Source organism: Tursiops truncatus, chromosome 3 (assembly GCF_011762595.2).
Source record: "Tursiops truncatus isolate mTurTru1 chromosome 3, mTurTru1.mat.Y, whole genome shotgun sequence".
NCBI lineage: Eukaryota > Metazoa > Chordata > Mammalia > Artiodactyla > Delphinidae > Tursiops > Tursiops truncatus.
Window position 1 is genome coordinate 113,009,735 of NC_047036.1, and position 19,604 is coordinate 113,029,338.

Here is a 19,604-nt window from a genome sequence, read left to right on the forward strand (position 1 = left end):
AACATTACACTCTCCTAGTTCTCCTACCTCACTGGCTGTTTTTGCTTAGTCTCTTTGTTGGCTGTTTTCCTGTTTTTACCGGAGTCAGTCCCTGGACTTTTTCTCCATCTATATTTTTCCTCTGTGTACTTTTATGTTATCACATGTCCTAAAACTATCTATAAGCTTATGTGCACATTTTGAACTCCAGAGTCAGCTTCTCCTGACTCTGTATCCAGTTGCCTACTTAACATCTCCACCCGAATGTCTAATAAACATCAGATTTAATATGTCTAGATAGGACTTTGGATTTGTTTTTCCCACTAAGTCTTTTATTTCCTCCAGTTTTCCCAGTTGAAGTACATGGCACTAGCATTCATGTAATTGCTCCCTAGAAGTCATCTTTTATTTCTCTCTTAGGTTCTGTGTTTGAGCTATGAGCAAATGCTGTTTGCTGTACCTTCAAAATATATCTTGAGCATATCATCTCACCATCTCTAACACCACTACTCTAGTACAGACCATCATCATCTTTCACCTTAAGTAGTCTCCTAATTGGTCTCTCTGTCTTTTTTCTTTCCCTCAACCCATTCTGTTTTCTATTATAGCATCCAGAGTGATCTTTAGAAAATATATATCAAATCATGTCAGTCCCTGCCCAAAACACTTTAAAGGCTTTCTGTCACATTTAGAGCAGATTTCTACAAGGGCTTACATAAACTATCCTCAAACTTCCTCTGTTCCTTGGACTTGCCATATTCCTGCATCCAGGCTTTTTTCCAATGCTGTTTCCTCTACTTAGAGTACTCTCCCCCCAGGATCTTTTCGTGTCACATTTTCTCATTTCATTTAGTCCTTGCTCAAATGCCCCCATCACTTCTTGACTCTATTAGGTATTTATTTTTTTTATTGACTGATGTGAGAAGTACCTTCCTCTGGCTCATTCTGTACTGCATTCGCAGTGCCTAGAATAGTATTATTAACTTGAACTTAGTAGGGAGTGCTCAGTAAATATTTTTTTGTATTGACTGAATTATATAAGCTGAGATACTAGCTGGGTACATTAGTTATCTATTGCTGCATAACAAAGTACCACAAGGTAAGTGGCTTAATACATGTTAATTATCTCACAGTTTCTGTCAGTCAGGAGTCCAGGCATGGCTTAACTGGGTCCTTTGCAAGGCTGTACTCTAGGTATTGGTCAGGGCTTGGGTCTTACCAGAGGCTCACCTGAGAAAGGATCTCCTTCCCAGCTCATGTGATTATTATCAGGATTCAGTTCCTTGCAGGCTGTTGGACTCTGTCTGGTTGTTGACTGGAGGCTGCCTTCATTTGCTTGCCATGGGACCTTCTTCATAAGTAGCTCACATTCATGGCCACTTACTTCTTCAGAGCCAGTAAGAAAGTGTCTTCTTGCCAGAAGGAACATTGTATTCTTGTGGAATGTTATCGCGTACATCCTGTCACTTTTGCCATATGCTCTTGGTTAGAAGCAAGTCACAGATAATATACTCAGAGGGTGGGGGATTACTCCAGGGGTAAATACCCAGAGGCAGGAATCAGGGTAGCAACCTTAGTCTGCGGGCCTCGCTGGATTTCACTGAAGATAATATAAGAGCCCAGTATGGTAAAAAAGCTATAAAAATAACATTGATTGTGGAGACTAGCAAAAAAAACACAAAAATAGTAGTAATGGTGCTGTCAGGGAAAGTTCATTTTAAGGGCTTTAGAGCTGCCAGGTGGTATTTGAGGTGATTCTCAGTTTCTTGTTGAATCCAAGGAGAGCTGTAGCCTGAGGAATTGATGAGGAAAGGAAGATGTGAGGATTTAGTAGAGAAGTGTAGTTTGAAAAATTCCCAGGCTTGATATTTGCTAGAAGTTGTTGGAAAGAAAGTCAAGGAATTTAGTGTATTCCCCCATAGCTAGGGTGTGTCCAATAATCAGTCAATAGAAATGTCTTATTTTTGTAATATGTTTTTCTCAGCTGTGATTCATTCTGTAGAAAAGACTGGGGCTTAGGCCTGGTATGCTTAAGCAAGTTAAGCAGCTGTGGCACAGGATGGATCACTTTATAGTATCAGTATTAATAAAGTCATAATAACAGTAACAGTAATAGTAATAGTAATGAACATTTATTGAGCACTTAAGGACGAGACACTTTCCTAATACTATGAGGTTATTCCTTCATAGGGTTAGAAAATGGTACTAACATTTTACAGCACTCTAAGTTTACCAGTAAGTTTACAGACAAGGAAACCAAAACTTAATAGGGAAGTACCTTATATAAGATCACATAGTTACTTATAGGGAAGTAACTTATATAAGATCACATATAGTGGAGCCAGAAAGTATTGCAGAATGGTAAAAAAAAAAAAAAGGATGGAAAATAGTTGGAAAGTGCTAAAAGAAAAATAGAGGGCCAACCCAAGTGATCCAGTGTTTAATAGGCAGTATTGTCTACTGGTTAAGACTATGTTCTGGAACCAGACTTTCTGGATTTGAATCCTGACTTTACCAATGCTATCAGTGTGACCACAGGCAAATTAATTAGCCTTTCTGTGACTTCGTTTCCTCATCTGTAAAGTGGGAATAATAATATGTACTTCAGGTTAGTTACGAGAATTAGATGAGTTAATGCATGAAAAGTGCTTAGATAAAACATTAACTGGCTCAGAATAAGTTTCAAATTAAATATTCCAATAAAATAATACATTCTAGAAATCAAGCATTGGAGAAAATGGGAAGGAGAAAATTATCAAAGAAATCATACTAGAACAGTTCCCAGAACTGAAAATCGAAACGGCCCAGTGACTGAGTAACCAGAACAAGGGGCAGAAAAAAGACCCACACATGAAATTTTAGCATATCATGGATAAAAAGAAGATTTTGAAAGCTCTCAGAGAGAAAAGTCAGGGCACATAGAAAAGACTGGGAATGAGAATACTGGATTTCTCAATGCAGTTTTAGATTCTAGAAGAAAATGAAGCAGTGCCCCCCAAATTCAGAGAGAAAAAGTTATCTATTCTGGAATCTGTCTGCAGATAAACATAAGACAAGATATTTTCATATAGGCCAGGGCTCAAAATTTCTCTTGCTTACATCCTTCCGTAGGAAGCTAATAGAGAATGAGGTCCAGGAAATGGGATCCAACAGGAGAGAAGAGAAGGGGAAGTCCAAGGACCTCAGATTTGTAGGAGACTTAAGTAGCAGCCAGTCTAGATTATAGCAAAGGATGGAGGATCAGGGGAGAAAGTGGAATCAATAGATTATTTGTATATTTGTGGGATCTGGAAAATAATATTGATGGGAATTTGATAGATCTGTTGGACTTCTGGAAATTAGTGGTACAGACTTGAGATTAAGCAAATGAAGGACCAGGGCAATAATTAATAAAAACATTGTTCAAGGAAAAATATAATCATAATATATACTTGTATTTATTATTTATACATAATAAATACAATTCAGCAGTGAATTGTATTTATATAATTTGTATAACATATAAAATATAAACCCTGGATATTGATTTAACCAAAATTTTTTATGTGACTTTATTGTGGGGAAGGGCAAGGGGAGTGGGATAGAATGGTTTAAGAAAGCTACTTCATTTGCCACAAAAGCAAGTCTACGAATAATGTCTTGACCAACCAATAACAACAGTATAAGCATATTACTTAGTAGTGCACAAAGTGAATGTTAGAAGAAATGGCTAAGAGTTTAAATTTGTTGTCTCTGGAAGCAGTATAGGAGGAGGCTTAGAAATTGTTCTTTTTGTTTATAATCTCTTGTAGCATCTATTTTTTTAAACTATCCATGTATTATTTTTGAATGAAAATTAAATAATTTCTAAAAAAAAGATGTGTATAGATAATATACAAGTAAGAGAGAAATCAGTGATTTTAGTTCTGCCTCAAAAAAAAAAAAGTAAAGAAATCCTTACTGGATTGAACTCCTAAGTAGTTATTTCACTAAGTCTTTCAGATTACTAGCCAGCTACACATAGACATTCTTACTGTCTCATGCCCTACTGTCCAGTGGCATCTGTCCCATCATTTTGTAAGGGGAACAGCAGTTAGTAATACACTGTAGAACAAAGCGATTGTAATCAGATGTTAACTACATAATCACAACACTAATTCAGTAAAATGAAAAGAGATAAAAAAACAGTACAAATTACAGAGCTTCTGATTCCTCAGGTTCATTCTTACTTCAGGGAGGGGAAGTGTGACCCAGTTAACTTAAAAACAGATTGATTTTGTTCCTGCTGACTGATGTCAGAGTCAAAGTGAGATTTTCGGAAGTGAAATTACACTGACAAATATAGGAAAGTTATAAAAGAGATGAATTAGTACCGTAAGAGTTTAGAGAAATCAGGTTTGTTTCAATTTCCTGTAGGGAAAGGTGATCAGATATTTGTATGTGGTTGACACTTGGGTCTTTAGAGAAATTGAATATTTGAATAAAGTGAATGTGCTAAGAAAAAGTATATCTCTTAAAATGTTTAGGCTTTCTTGTATATATTTTCATTATTTTCATTATGGTCGTGTTTAGAAAATATGGTTATATTTTCATTATGGTCGTGTTTAGAAAAATTATTTTGAATGGAAGACCTCTACCTAGGAATTGTTAACTGTTTTCAGTTGGGAAAACTTTACTGAAGAACATAAAATGCAAGATCTCTCAAAGAAAGAAAGGTAAAATGTCCAAAATTGGAAACATGGAGGCTTTCAGGGCATGTGCATAGCTAATCTCAACTTTATTCTCTAGTCTTACCTCCCAGTTCAGTGCTTAGGCCACCTGACTGTTCTTTCTTATCTTTATCCATCTCCTCCTTTACATTCTTTACACTCTCCACCCCTAGCACTTCCGTGTGAAATGCTTCCAGGTCTTTAAGGTCCAATCAGATGTTGTCTTTTCCATGGTATTTTGTTTGATTCCTTGCTAGCTGGGAATACTTACCTCTGTTCAACTCCCAGTGCATTAAGTTCTCTGTATTATTGTTGTTTTTATCTATTTTTTAATTTAAAAAAAATTTTAGGTTATATTAATCCATTATTTTATTTCAAATTAATATTAGCTTCTTATTTCATTAAAAGCATCCACAGTCTTGAATGGTAAAGAGCAAACATGCAAAGCAGTAATGTCATGGAAATAGCTACCTTGGTTGCAAACTAAGGGATGATACTTTTGTGCACACGGTTCAGGATGTGTTCCCTGTTGCATGTAGACAAAGCAAGACCAACAGCAGTAACATCTAAGGAGATGATGGCATATTTACCTTTTTTTTTTTTTTTTGGCGGTATGCGGGCCTCTCACTGTTGTGGCCTCTCCCGTTGCGGAGCACAGGTTCCGGACGCGCAGGCTCAGCGGCCATGGCTCACGGGCCTAGCCGCTCTGCGGCATGTGGGATCTTCCTGGGCCGGGGCATGACCCGTGTCCCCTGCATTGGCAGGCGGACTCTCAACCACTGCGCCACCAGGGAAGCCCCCCTTTTTTTTATAGGTATAGTTGATGTACAGTATTATATAAGTTTCAGGTGTACAACATGGTGATTCACAATTTTTAAAGGTTATACTCCATTTATAGTTTTTATAAAATATTGGCTATATTCCCTGTGTTGTAATTATGGTTGTTCTTAAATGTGCTTGATTTCTTATAGAATAGGAGTGATATCTTCTCTGCTTTGGATGTTCTGTCTTCTAGAGTATTTTATATAGGCTGAGTGCTTAGAGAATTTTTGGTTTAGTTATTTTGTAAATATAGATTCAAGGTTCTACAAAGCAGCCCTTCCTAAAAATAAATTGTTTTAAAAGGTTTACAGTCTTCCCTGAAGACTTTCTGTCTTTCCCTTCATGTGTATGAGATGTTTTAGTCGTTGCTGACAGATGACTTTTGATTTTTGTCTTTCAGTCTTACCTCCAGTATTAGTGCCTCGTCATAATGAATTCAACCCACAACACAGCCTTCTGGTTCAGTTTAGAAACTTAAGCCACAATGAACCTCACATGCCACAAAATGCAACGTTTCCAGATTCTTTCCATCAGCCCAACAACACTCCTTTTCCCTTATCTCCAAATAGTCCCTACCCTCCTTCCCCTGCTAGCAGCACATATCCCAACTCCCCAGCAAGTTCTGGACCAGGAAGTCCATTTCAGCTCCCAGGTAAGATTATTTATTTTATTGATACAAAAAAATAATTCCTAAGAGTTAGCAGTTGTTCTAATACTGCTGATCCTCTGGGTGAACTGTTAATATGCCAAGAGGCAACTATTTTTGACTATTCTTTGGTAATTGTTTGACTTCCAGAAGAGTTTGGAATTTTATTTTGCCAAGTACCATAAGTTTAAAAAAATGTAAGTAGACATATTTTTCACAAAATATAGAAACAATCCTGAAATTTGTATAGAACCATAAAAGACCCCGAACAGCCAAAGCAGTTTTCAGAAAGAAGGACAAAGCAGATGGCATCACAATCCCTGATTTCAAACTGCATTACAAAGCTGTAATAATCAAAATAATATAATATTGGCATAAAAACAGACACATAGATCATTGGAACAGAATAGAGAGTCCAGAAATAAACTCATGCAAAAATGGTCAATTATTGGGTGGGCCAAAAGGTTTGTTCAGTTTTTTCCATAAGATGGCTCTAGTAGCACTTAGTTGTCTTTAACTTCAGTTGGAAGAGTTTTGTTAGATTGTATTTGACAGCCGTCATATCAGCATTCATTTAAAAAGAGACTTATCAAAATTGGTCAGTTTTTGTGCAGTCATTTTAATATTGAAGATGGAAGGAAAAAAGCAACATTTTCAGCATATTATGCTTTATTATTTTGAGATAGGTAGAAATGCAACTGCAACGTGTTGGAAGTAACAAGTGTTGGTGAGGATCTGGAGATATGGGAACTCTTGTGCACTGTTGGTGGGAATGTAAATTAGTACAGCCACTTTTGAAAACAGTATGGAGTTTCCTCAAAAAATCAGAAATAGAACTACCATGTGATTCTGCAGTTCTACTTCTGGATATTTATCCAAAGAAAACAAAAACACTAACTCAGAAAGATATCTACCCCCGCCATGTTCATTGCAGCATTATTTACAGTAGACATGATTTGGAAGCAACCTAAGTGTTCACTGATAGATGAATGGATAAAGAAGATATGATAACACACATACCCACGCAGTGGAATATTATCCAGCCATAAAAAAATAATGAAATCTTGCCATTTGTGACAACATGGGTGAACCTTGACAGCATTATGCTAGATGAAATAAGACTGAGAAAGACAAATACTATATGGTCTCTCTCAAATAAGATATGTGGAATCTTAAAAAATAAATAAGAAACTAAGCTCACAGATACAGAGGACAGATTGGTGGTTGCCAGAGGTGGTGGGGGAAGTGGATGAACTGTTTTTATTTTTTTTAGTTTAAATAAATTGAATTTTTTAAAAAAGCAAACACAATTTGGGGGAGATCAGAGATTACCCTTTAAAAATAATGACAATAAAATAAGATAGAATTTAAAAATTGCACTCCCTCCTCCCAACCCACCTTCCCTCTCTCATTGCTTGATCTTTCTCTATAGCATGTATTACAATCCAGCATAGTATATATTGTCTTTATTTACAGTCTGCCTTTCCCCAGCCTCCCCCGTCTTGACTATAAACTCCATGAAAACAGGGATTTTATAGCATCTTTTGTTTATTGCTACATACCCAGTACCTATATCAGAATCTAGTATGCAGTAGATCCTCAATAAATATTTGTTAAATGAATAGACAAAGTTATAGCAACACATAAATACATTTACTGCTAACTATAGATATAACCATGTGTCAAGTGGTTGCCAGTGCAGCTTGAGAGATTGAAGCCAAATGGTGTTAATATGAAAGGTTTCATAGAGAGGAGTCCTATATACAGTAAAGGCAGCGTGTAGTAAAAGCTTATCAAAAACATAAAGACAAAATGACTGATGAATGTGAAGTAAAGTAGCTAATCTGGAAACAAAATGTTGTTAGATGTCAACTGACCATTTATTGGACCAAATTACTAAATCCATATATACCATCAGGCATTAAAATTAAGTTCTGCCAAAACAAGAGCAACAACAAAGGAAGTAGCTATATTTGACGTAAAGTTAAATATTTTCGTATAATTTATAATACCAAGTACCATTTATCAGGTGCCTTTTATGTAACTAATACTGTGATGAAAGATACCACATTAAATTTAATCTTCAGAACAACCAAGTGAGATAGATTTTTTTTTGTTTTATGGATGGAAAACGAAACTGGTATTAACCCCAAGAGCTTAAATACCTTGCGTAAGGGCGCACAGCTAGTAAGTGGGGTTCAGGCCCACGTTTCTCTGACTCTAAAGTGTGTGCTTTTTTAACTTTGCTACATTGCTTGTCAAATCATTTTGTACTTCGGTAGGTTAAAATGAACCCCAGTTATCTTTAATTAGGTAACTGATGCACCGATTTGCCTGAAGAAGGATCATAAGTGGATTTTTAAAGTTGCTAAATTTTGTTAATGGCATGCCTGTCTTATGTGAGTAAATCGTGAGGTCACTGTGTCAAGAAATATTGGGATGCCTACTGTTGTAAGTAGGGTCATATGTAAATATATACTTTGTAGTTTCTTTACTGCAGTGAAGTAGCAATTGATGAAGTTGTATTTTGTTGTGTTGTGTTTCTTTGAAGAGGATTTCAGTTCCAACTGTTTAACTTGCTGTTAGGTGTTTGTTCAAAAACTAATTTTCATCCTTTGTCCTAGATTCAGTGCTGAGTGTAGCTCTGTCTCAAAATACATCTTATACAAACGTTGAGGTGAAAAACAAGTTATATTCAGTATTTACAGTATGAGACAAATAAGTATAGCTGTAGCTTTTATAAAGGTTTTCAACCACAAATGTTGGAACTCAAAAGATATTCTAGTTAACTTTCAGTTTCCTAAGAGCCACTTAATAGGATTTAGCCATTTAATAGGACAGAGCAACCATTTTAAGACATTGCAGAAGAATTAGACAGCTGCTGTTAGTGTTGGCAAATTTTGAAAGAGCATGGTTTTATTTTCCAGTTTTAAATAACCATACAGTATGTGATGATCTTGATAATTCAGAAATGTCTCTGTAGATATCTATCTAAACAAGGATAATCTGTGGCCTTCAGATTGACCTGCAGTAGTTGCAGTTTCTCTGAGCATATGATTCTAAGCAAATGGAGGCAAAATTCTTGACCCTGAATTCTATTTTAGTGAATTTTAGCACTGATCTTACTATCCTGGATTGAAACAAATTCATGTGGACCTGCAGTAGGTTTCTGGTAGCTAATGGGTGTGCTGTCTTTTCTCCTTTTCCCTTGCCCTAAGGTAGCATCCTACATTTTTGTGTGTCTCTGATGTTTAGTAATGAATCCTGCTGGTAATCTTAAGAATTTACAGATGCGTTTAGATTAACTTTGAGCAGGATGAAGATTTTAACTATTCTTTTGGGACTTAACTTGTCTCATTTTCTTCCTCTTAGCTGATACTCCTCCTCCTGCATATATGCCACCAGATGATCAGATGGGTCAAGATAATTCCCAGCCCATGGATACAAGCAATAATTTGATTCCTCAGATTATGCCCAGTATATCCAGCAGAGGTAAGAGAAATACAATACTTCGTTGTTGCTCTTTTTTTTTAACTTCTTAGCCACTTTTAACAACCAGCTTTATTGAGGTGCAGTAATTTATTTTTTAAATTTATTTTTTATACAGCAGGTTCTTATAAGTTATCTATTTTATACATATTAGTGTATACATGTCAATCCCAGTCTCCCAGTTCATCCCACCACCCCCCCACACACACCCCCACCGCTTTCCTCCCTTGGTGTCCATACGTTTGTTCTCTACATCTGTGTCTCAATTTCTGCCCTGCAAACTGGTTCATCAGTACCATTTTTCTAGGTTCCACATACATGCAATAATATACGATATTTGTTTTTCTCTTTCTGACTTACTTCACTCTGTATGACAGTCTCTAGATCCATCCACGTCTCTACAAATTACCCAATTTCGTTCCTTTTCATGGCTGAGTAATATTCCATTGTATATATGTACCACTTCTTCTTTATTCATTCGTCTGTCGATGGGGATTTAGGTTGCTTCCATGACCTGGCTATTGTAAATAGTGCTGCATTGAACATTGGGGTTCATGTGTCTTTTTTTTTTTTTTTTTGTGGTATGCGGGCCTGTCACTGTTGTGGCCTCTCCCGTTGTGGAGCACAGGCTCCGGATGCGCACGCTCAGCGGCCATGGCTCATGGGCCCAGCTGCTCCGTGGCATGTGGGATCTTCCCGGACCGGGGCACGAACCCGTGTCCCCTGCATCAGCAGGCGGACTCTCAACCACTGCGCCACCAGGGAAGCACTCATGTGTCTTTTTGAATTATGGTTTTCTCTGGGTATGTGCCCAGTAATGGGATTGCTGCATCATATGGTAATTCTATTTTTAGTTTTTTAAGGAATCTCCATACTGTTCTCCATAGTGGCTGTACCAATTTATATTCCCACCAGCAGTGCAAGAGTGTTCCCTTTTCTCCATACCCTCTCCAGCATTTGTTGTTTGTAGATTTTCTGATGATGCCCATTCTAACTGGTGTGAGGTGATACCTCACTGTAGTTTTGATTTGCATTTCTCTGATAATAAGTGATGTTGAGCAGCTTTTCATGTGCTTCTTGGCTGTATGTCTTCTTTGTTTTTCTTTTATTTTTTAAATTAAAAAAATTTTTTAACATCTTTATTGCAGTATAATTGCTTTACAATGGTGTGTTAGTTTCTGCTTTATAACAAAGTGAATCAGCTATACATATACATATATCCCCATATCCCCTCCTCTTGTGTCTCCCTCCCTCCCTCTCTCCCTATCCCACCCCTCTAGGTGGTCACAAAGCACCGAGCTGATCTCCCTGTGCTATGTGGCTGCTTCCCACTAGCTATCTATCTTACATTTGGTAGTATATATACGTCCATGCCACTCTCTCACTCTGTCCCAGCTTACCCTTCCCCCTCCGCTTGTCCTCAAGTCCATTCTTTATGTCTGCGTCTTTATTCCTGTCCTGCCCCTAGGTTCTTCAGAACCATTTTTTTAAAAATTCCAGATATATGTGTTATCATACTATATTTGTTTTTCTCTTTCTGACTTACTTCACTCTGCATGACAGACTCTAGGTCCATCCACCTCACTACAAGTAATTCAATTTTGTTTCTTTTTTTGGCTGAGTAATATTCCATTGTATATATGTGGCACTCTTCTTTATCCATTTATCTGTCGATGGACACTTCCATGTCCTGGCTGTTGTAAATAGAGCTGCAGTGAACATTGTGGTACATGACTCTTTGAATTATGGTTTTCTCAGTGTATATGCCCAGTAGTGGGATTGCTGGGTCATATGGTAGTTGTATTTTTAGTTTCTTAAGGAACCTCCATACTGTTCTCCATAGTGGTTGTATCAATTTACATTCCCACCAACAGTGCAAGAGGGTTCCCTTTTCTCCACACCCTCCCCAGCATTTACTGTTTGTAGATTTTCTGATGATGGCCATTCTGACTGGTGTGAGATGATATCTCATTGTAGTTTTGATTTGCATTTCTCTAATAATTAGTGATGTTGAACATTCTTTCATGTGTTTGTTGGCAGTCTGTATATCTTCTTTGGAGAAATGTCTATTTAGGTCTTCTGCCCATTTTTGGATTGGGTTGTTTGTTTTTTTGATATTGAGCTGCATGAGCTGCTTGTAATTTTGGAGATTAATCCTTTGTCAGTTGCTTCATTTGCAAATATTTTCTCCCATTCTGAGGGTTGTCTTTTCATCTTGTTTATGGTTTCCTTTGCTGTGCAAAACCTTTTAAGTTTCATTAGGTCCCATTTGTTTATTTTTGTTTTTATTTCCATTCCTCTAGGAGGTGAGTCAAAAAAGATCTTGCTGTGATTTATGTCATAGAGTGTTCTGCCGATGTTTTCCTCTAAGAGTTTTAGTGTCTGGTCTTACATTTAGGTCTTTAATCCATTTTGAATTTATTTTTGTGTATTGTGTTAGGGAGTGTTCTAATTTCCTTCTTTTACATGTAGCTGTCCAGTTTTCCTAGCACCACTTACTGAAGAGGCTGTCTTTTCTCCATTGTATATTCTTGCCTCCTTTATCAGAAATAAGGTGACCATATGTATGTGGGTTTATCTCTGGGCTTTCTTTCCTGTTCCATTGATCTATATTTCTGTTTTTGTGCCAGTACCATACTCTCTTGATTACTGTGGCTTTGTAGTATAGTCTGAAGTCAGGGAGCCTTATTCCTCCAGCTCCGTTTTTCTTTCTCAAGATTGCTTTGGCTATTCGGGGTCTTTTGTGTTTCCATACAAATTGTGGAATTTTTTGTTCTAGTTCTGTGAAAAATGCCATTGGTATTTTGATAGGGATTGCATTGAATCTGTTGATTGCTTTGGGTGGTAGAGTCATTTTCACAATGTTGATTCTTCCAATCCAAGAACATGGTGTATCTCTCCATCTGTTTATATCATCTTTAATATCTTTCATCAGTGTCTTATTGATTCCTTCTAGTGTATTTTTCATTTCAGTTATTGTATTGTTCATCTATGTTTGTTTGTTCTTTAATTCTTCTAGGTCTTTGTTAAACATTTCTTGCATCTTCTCGATCTTTGCCTCCATTCTTTTTCCCAGGTCCTGGATCATCTTCACTATCATTATTCTGATTTCTTTCTCTGGAAGGTTGCCTATCTCCACTTCATTTAGTTGTTTTTCTGAGGTTTTATCTTGTTCCTTCATCTGGTACAAAGTCTTTACCTTTTCATTTTGTCTGTATTTCGGTGAGTGTGGTTTTCCTTTCACAGGCTGAAGAATTGTAGTTCTTCTTGCTTCTGCTGTCTGCCTTCTGGTGGATGAGGCTATCAAAGAGGCTTGTGCAAGTTTCCTGATGGGAGGGACTGGTGGTGGGTAGAGCTGGTTGTTGCTCTGGTGGGCAGAGCTCAGTAACACTTTAATCTGCTTGTCTACTGATGGGTGGGGCTGGGTTCCCTCCGTTGGTTATTTAGCCTGAGGTGACCCAGCACTGTAGCCTACCTGGGTCTTTGGTGGGGCTAATGGCGGACTCTAGGAGGGCTCACACCAACGAGTACTTCCCAGAACTTCTGCTACCAGTGTCCTTGTCCCCATGGTGAACCACAGCCACCCCCCCGCCTCTGCAGGAGACCCTCCAACACTAGCAGGCAGGTCTGGTTCAGTCTCCTCTGGGGTCACTGCTCCTTCCCCTGGGTCCCGATGCGCACACTACTTTGTGTGTGCCCTCCAAGAGTGGAGTCTCTGTTTCCCCCAGTCCTGTCAAAGTCCTGCAATCAAATCCCACTAGCCATCAAAGTCTGATTCTCTAGGAATTCCTCCTCCCGTTGTCGGACCCCCAGGTTGGGAAGCCTGATATGGGGCTCAGAACCTTCACTCCAGTGGGTGGACTTCTGTGGTATAAATGTTTTCCAGTTTGTGAGTCACCCACCCAGGAGTTATGGGATTTGATTTTACTGTGATTGCGCCCCTCCTACCTTCTCATCGTGGCTTCTCCTTTGTCTTTGGATGTGGGGTATCTTTTTTGGTGAATTCCAGTGTCTTCCTGTCAATGATTGTTCAGCAGTTAGTTGTGATTCCGGTGCTCTCGCAAGAGGGAGTGAGAGCACGTCCTTCTACTCTGCCATCTTGAACCAGTAATAATTTATATACCATAAAATTTATCCATTTTAACTGTATGATTCGATGATTTTTAGTAAATGTGTAAAATTTTACACCATCACCGCAATCTAGTTTTGGAACATTTTCATAACCCTTTAAAAATATCCCTTGTGCCTATTTGCAGTCTATCCTGTCCCCAGCTCCAGGAACCTTCTAATCTGTTTTCTGTACCTGTAGATTTGCCTTTTCCAAACTTTTCATAAAAATAGAATCACAAATTGTGTTGTTTTCAAGATTCATCCATGTCGCACCATGTATCAATAATGTTCTTATTGCTGAACAGTATTTTATTTTATGGATATACCACATTTTGTTTACCCATTTGTCTGTCGATGGACATTTGAATTGTTTCTAGTTTTTGGCTAGCATGAACAATGCTGTAATCAACATTTGCAGATAGATCTTTTTTTTATTTTTCTGCGTCACAGGGTAAATTTAAGTATTTACGAGAAACTACAAAATTACTGTAAAGTGAAAGCACCATTTTACATTTTTACCAGTACCATATAAGGGTTCTAGTTTCTCCATATCCTCCTAAGACTTGTTATTATTTATCTTTTTGATTATAGTTATTCTGATGGGTGTGAAGTGGTGTCTCGTTTGTTTTAATTGTATTTCCCTAATGAGTAATGATTTTGAACATTTTTAATGTACCTAGCCATTCATGTATCTTCTTTGGCTTATTTAAATCTTTTGCCTTATTTTTTTAATTGGGTTGTTTGTCTTATTGTTGAGTTGTAAGAGTGCTGTGTATATTTTAGATAGAAGTCCTTTGTTTGTCTTATTATTGAGTTTTAAGAGTTCTGTATATATTTTGAATAGAAGTCCTTTTTCAGATATGTGATATGCAAATATTTTCTCTCAATCTCTGGATTGTCTTTTCATTTTCTTAATGGTGTCTTTTGAAGCACAAAAGTTTTTAATTTTGATGAAGTTATCATTTTTTTTCTGGATTATGCTTTTGGTGTTACATCTAAAAAATCTATGTCTATCCCAAGGTCATAAAAATTATTCTCCTGTGTGTTCTCCTAGAAGTTCTTTAGCTCTTATATTTATGTCTATGATTCATTTTGAGTTAAGGTTTTTGTATGTTAACGGTCTAAATTCATCTTTGCGCAAGTAGACATCCAGTTGGTTCTAGCACTATTTGTTGAAAAGAGTATCATTTCTTTACTGAATTGTCTTGGCATCTTTTTCAGAAATCAGTTGACTATAAATTTAAGAGTTTATTTCAGGACTCTCAATTTTGTTAAGAGTTTATTTCAGGACTCTTAATTTTTTGTTGCTCAAAAAATTGATCTGTATGTCTGTACTCACCATCTTGATTACTAAAGTTTTATAGTAAGTTTTGAAAACAAGAAGTGTTAGTCCTCCAACTTTGTTCTTCTTTTTAAAAATTGTTTGGCAATTCTGCATTCTTTGCATATTTTCATATCATTTTAGTATCAGTTTGTCAATTTCTGTCCCCCACCAAAACTCTTCCTTGGACTTTGATAGAGGTCACATTGACTCTTTAAATCAACTTGGGGAGATTTGCTGTCCCCTTCTAGTACACAGACATGGAATGTTTCTCTTTTCTTTTTAAATTTATTGCTAGGTGTGTGGAAGAATTTTTTAATTTCGAGTTTGGATTCTTCATTGGTAGATAGAAATAAAATTGATTGGATGAAGGCAGTCAAAAGGCACATACTTCCAGTTATAAGATAAAGAAGTACTAGGGATATAACGTACAACATGATAAATGTAGTTAACACTGCTGTATGTTATATACGAAGCTGTTAAGAGAGTAAATCCTAAGAGTTCTCATCACTAGGAAAAAGTTTTTTTCTGTTTCTTTAATTTTGTGTCTATATGAGATGATGGGTGTTCACTAAATTGATTGTGATAATCGTTTCATGATGTATGTAAGACAGATCATTATGCTGTATACCTTAAACTTGTACAGTGCCATATGTCAATTGTATCTCAGTAAAACTGTATGAAAAAGACTTAAAAAAAGACTTGCGTCACCTGCATCTTTGATTGCTTTGCCAGTTTGAGCTGTAATTTTAGACATAATTTTTGCTACAAAGATTTAAAATATAAGAGCATTTTAACCACTCTAAAGTTTAGAAATAGGAACTTGAGACAAATTAGATTTTTCTAATAGAAATATTCTGAGCCTAAAGCCCTAAAGGAGAGTAAGGAAACCAATTAACTTTAATTTAAATAATCATGTCTTAAGTAGTGAATGAACCAAGGTCTGTTGTTAAAGAACAACTGTATTAAATCCCTGAAAGGTTAGTTTCAAAATGGCATTAATGCAGTGGTTTCAGGTCTAACTAATGAAATAAATTTCTATTGGTCACTATAAAAAAAATTTTTTTTAATTAAAAACATACAGTTGATTTTTGTATATTAATCTTGTAACCTGAAATCTTCTGAATTCATTTATTAGTTCTAGTGGTAGGTTTTTTGTGTGTGCATATGTGGATTCCTTAAGGTCTTTTAAATATAGGAGCATGTCATCCATGAATAAAAAATAGTATTTTTTTTCCTATGCAATCTGAATGCGTTTAACGTCTCCTTCTCTCTTATTATTAAAGGGCATATATGAAAAACCTATAGCTATCATAATTAATGATAGAAAACTGAATTACTTTCCACCTATAATTGGGAGTAAGACAATGATGTCGGCTTTTATTACTTCTGTTCAGTATTGTTCTACAGAGTCTAGCCAGCAAATTGTTAGTTCTCTTCTATTCCTAGATTGAGAATTTTTATCATGAATGAATGTTGGATTTTGTCAAAAGCTTTTTCTGTATCTACTGAGATGATCATGTGAGTTTTTTGTTCTTTTTTTCTAGTAATAAGGTGTATTACATGAATTGATTTTCTGATGTTAAACCAACCTTGTATTCCTAGGATAAAACCCATGTGGTCATGGTGTATAATCCTTTTTTATATATTGCTTGGCCAGGTTTACTAATATCTTGTTGAGTATTTTTGCTTGTATATTCATGAAGGATATTGGTCTGTAATTTTCTTGTGATGTCTTTGTTTGGTATTGCTGTCAGGTAATAATGGCCTCACGGAATGAGTTGGGAAGTGTTCCCTCCAATTTTTGGAAGAGTTTTTGAAGTATTAGTATTATTTCTTCTTTAAATATGTGGTAGAATTTACCAGTGAAGCCATTTCGGCTTGGACTTCTATTTGTGGGAAGATTTTAAATAATCGATTCAGTTTCTTTAGTTATTATATTGGTCTATTCAGAGTTTGTTTTTTCTTGAGTCAATTTTGGTAATTTGTGTCTTTCTGGGAATTTGTCCATTTCATCTAAATTATCTAATTTGACATAAAGTTTTTGGTAGTATCCTTTATAATCTCTCTAATTTCTGTAGGAGTTGGTAGTGATGTATTAATTCCTGATTTTGGTAGTTTGTGTCATGTTATTTTTTTCTCGTTGGTTTAGTTAAGGGATTGTCAATTTTGTTTACCTTATTTATTTATTTTTTTTTGCGGTACGCAGGCCTCACTGTTGTGGCCTCTCCTGTTGCGGAGCACAGGCTCCGGATGTGCAGGCTCAGTGGCCACGGCTCACGGGCTCAGCCGCTCCGCGGCATGTGGGTTCTTCCCGGACCGGGGCACGAACCCGTGTTCCCTGCATCGGCAGGCACACTGTCAACCACTGCGCCACCAGGGAAGCCCTTTGTTTATCTTTTGAATGACAACTTTTCCCTCTTCCATTGAATTCCACTCTAATCTTTATTTCCTTCATTTTTCTTGCTTTGAAGAATGCAAGTTTACTTTTAGTTTACTTTTCTTTTTGTAGTTTCTGAATCTTACATTATTAATTTGAGTTGTTTCTTTTCTAATATGGGTGTTAAAAACTATTTCTTTCCCTCTAATCACACTTTTAACTGCATCCCATGAATTTTTATTTTTGTTTGTCTTTATTTTTATTCAGTTGAAAATATTTTAAAATTTCCATTGTGGTTTCTTCTTTGACCCATGGATTATTTAGTAGCATGTTTATCAAGTTCCAAATATTTCAAGATTTCCCAAATTTCTTTTTGTTGTTGATTCCTAATTTAATTCTGTTGTGTGCTTTGAACATATTTAGTATGATTTCAGTTCTTTAAATTTGTTGAGACTTGTTTTATGCTTGTTTTTGTATAGCCTCTGACCTAAGAATGGTTTCTAGATTATTAAAGAATTGTTAAGAAGAAGAAGAATATATGACAGATAGTACGTGGCCTGCAAAACCTAAGGTATTGCATCCCACTTGGTCATGGTGTATAATCCTTTTTATATGTTGCTGGATTTGCCCATTTGGGTGGGTAGAAAAGGTTTGCCAACCCTTGGCAAAACATATAGTCTCTTTTAGACAATACTCCATGTGCCTTTGAAAAAATTGTATATTCTGATGTCGTAGGGTGTCATAGGATCTCTGGATTTCAGTTAGATGAAGCTGGTCAGTAGTGTTCAGATCATCTGTATCCTTGCTTATTTTCTTTCTAATTGTTCTATCAATTATTGAGAGTGGGAGATTGAAGTCCCCAGCTACTACCGTTGAATATTTATTTCCACTTCTAGTTCTGTTAGTTTTTGCTTCTTGTACTTTGGGGGCTCTGTTGTGTACAATTCAGTAGCATTGAGTACATCCACAGTATTCAGCAAACCATCACTCCTATCCATTTTCAGAACTTTTTCATCATTTCAAATAGAACTCTGTACCTATTAAATAATGACTCCCCATTCCCCCTCACCTTACCCCCTTGGTAACTACCATTCTGTAATTTACATTAGGATTCATTTTTTGTACTAACATTCTTTGGGTTGTAACAAATGAATAATGACATGTAGCCATCATTATATTACCATATAGAATAGTTTCACTTCCCTAAAAATCCTCTGTGCTCTGCCTGTTCATCCCTCCCTCTCTCCTAACCCCTGGCAACCACTGATCTTTTTATTGTCTCCATAGTTTTGCCTTTTCCAGATGTCTTGTAATCGGAATCTTACAGTATGTAGCCTTTTCAGATTGGCTTCTTCACTTAGTAATATACATTTAAGTCCCCCACCAACCATGTCTTTTCATGGCTTGATAGCTCATTTCTTTTTAGTGTTGAATAATATTCCATTGTCTGGTGTACCACAGTTTATTTATCCATTCACCTCTTGAAGGATATCTTGGTTGCTTTCAAGTTTTAGCAGTTATGAATAAAGCTTCTATAAACATCTCTCTGCAGTTTTTGTGTGGACATAAGTTTTTGACTCCTTTAGGTAAATACCGAGGAACACATGTGCTGGATTGTATGGTAAAAGTTTGTTTAGTTTTGTAAGAGGTCAACAGACTGTCTTCCAAAGTGGCTGTACCATTTTACATTCTCACCGGCAGTGAATGAGAGTTTCTGTTGCTCCTCTTCTTCACCAGCATTTGGTGTTGTCAGTGCTTTGGATTTTGGTCATTCTAATGGTTGTGTAGTAGTGTCTCTTTGCAATTTTAATTTGCATTTTCCTGATGACATGTAATGTGGAGCGTTTTTTTATATGTTTATTTGCCATGTGTATATCTTCTTCAGTGAGGTGTCTGTTCATGTCTTTGACAAGTTTTTCTCATTACCTTGTTCATTTTCTTGTTGAGTTTTAAGAGTTCTTTGTATATTTTGTGTAACAGTCCTTTAACCAAATGTGTCTTTTGCAAATATATTTTCCCATTCTGTGGCTTGTCTTCTCATTCTTTTGATGGTGCCTTGGTGTTGTATCTAAAAAGCCATCACCCTATCCAAGGTCATCTAGATATTCTCCTCTGCTATCTTCTAGAGTTTTATAGTTTTGTATCATAGGTCTGTGATCCATTTTTGAG

The 19,604-nt window shown here is 36.5% G+C and overlaps 1 protein-coding gene across 4 annotated transcripts in view; it reads left to right on the forward strand.

Moving 5' to 3' along the window:
- The window catches only part of SMAD5 (SMAD family member 5), a 50,698-nt gene that overhangs the window by 20,942 nt on the left and 10,152 nt on the right, over positions 1-19,604 (forward strand). For all 4 annotated transcript variants that reach the window (XR_002174183.3, XR_002174184.3, XR_002174185.3 and 1 more), the window contains exons 3-4: positions 5,890-6,141; positions 9,508-9,627. Coding sequence is in view for 1 of the 4 variants with exons in the window: in XM_004321876.4 (XP_004321924.2) it covers positions 5,890-6,141; positions 9,508-9,627 (372 nt within the window). In the remaining 3 variants the exon portion in view is untranslated. The remainder of the gene's footprint in view (positions 1-5,889; positions 6,142-9,507; positions 9,628-19,604) is intronic.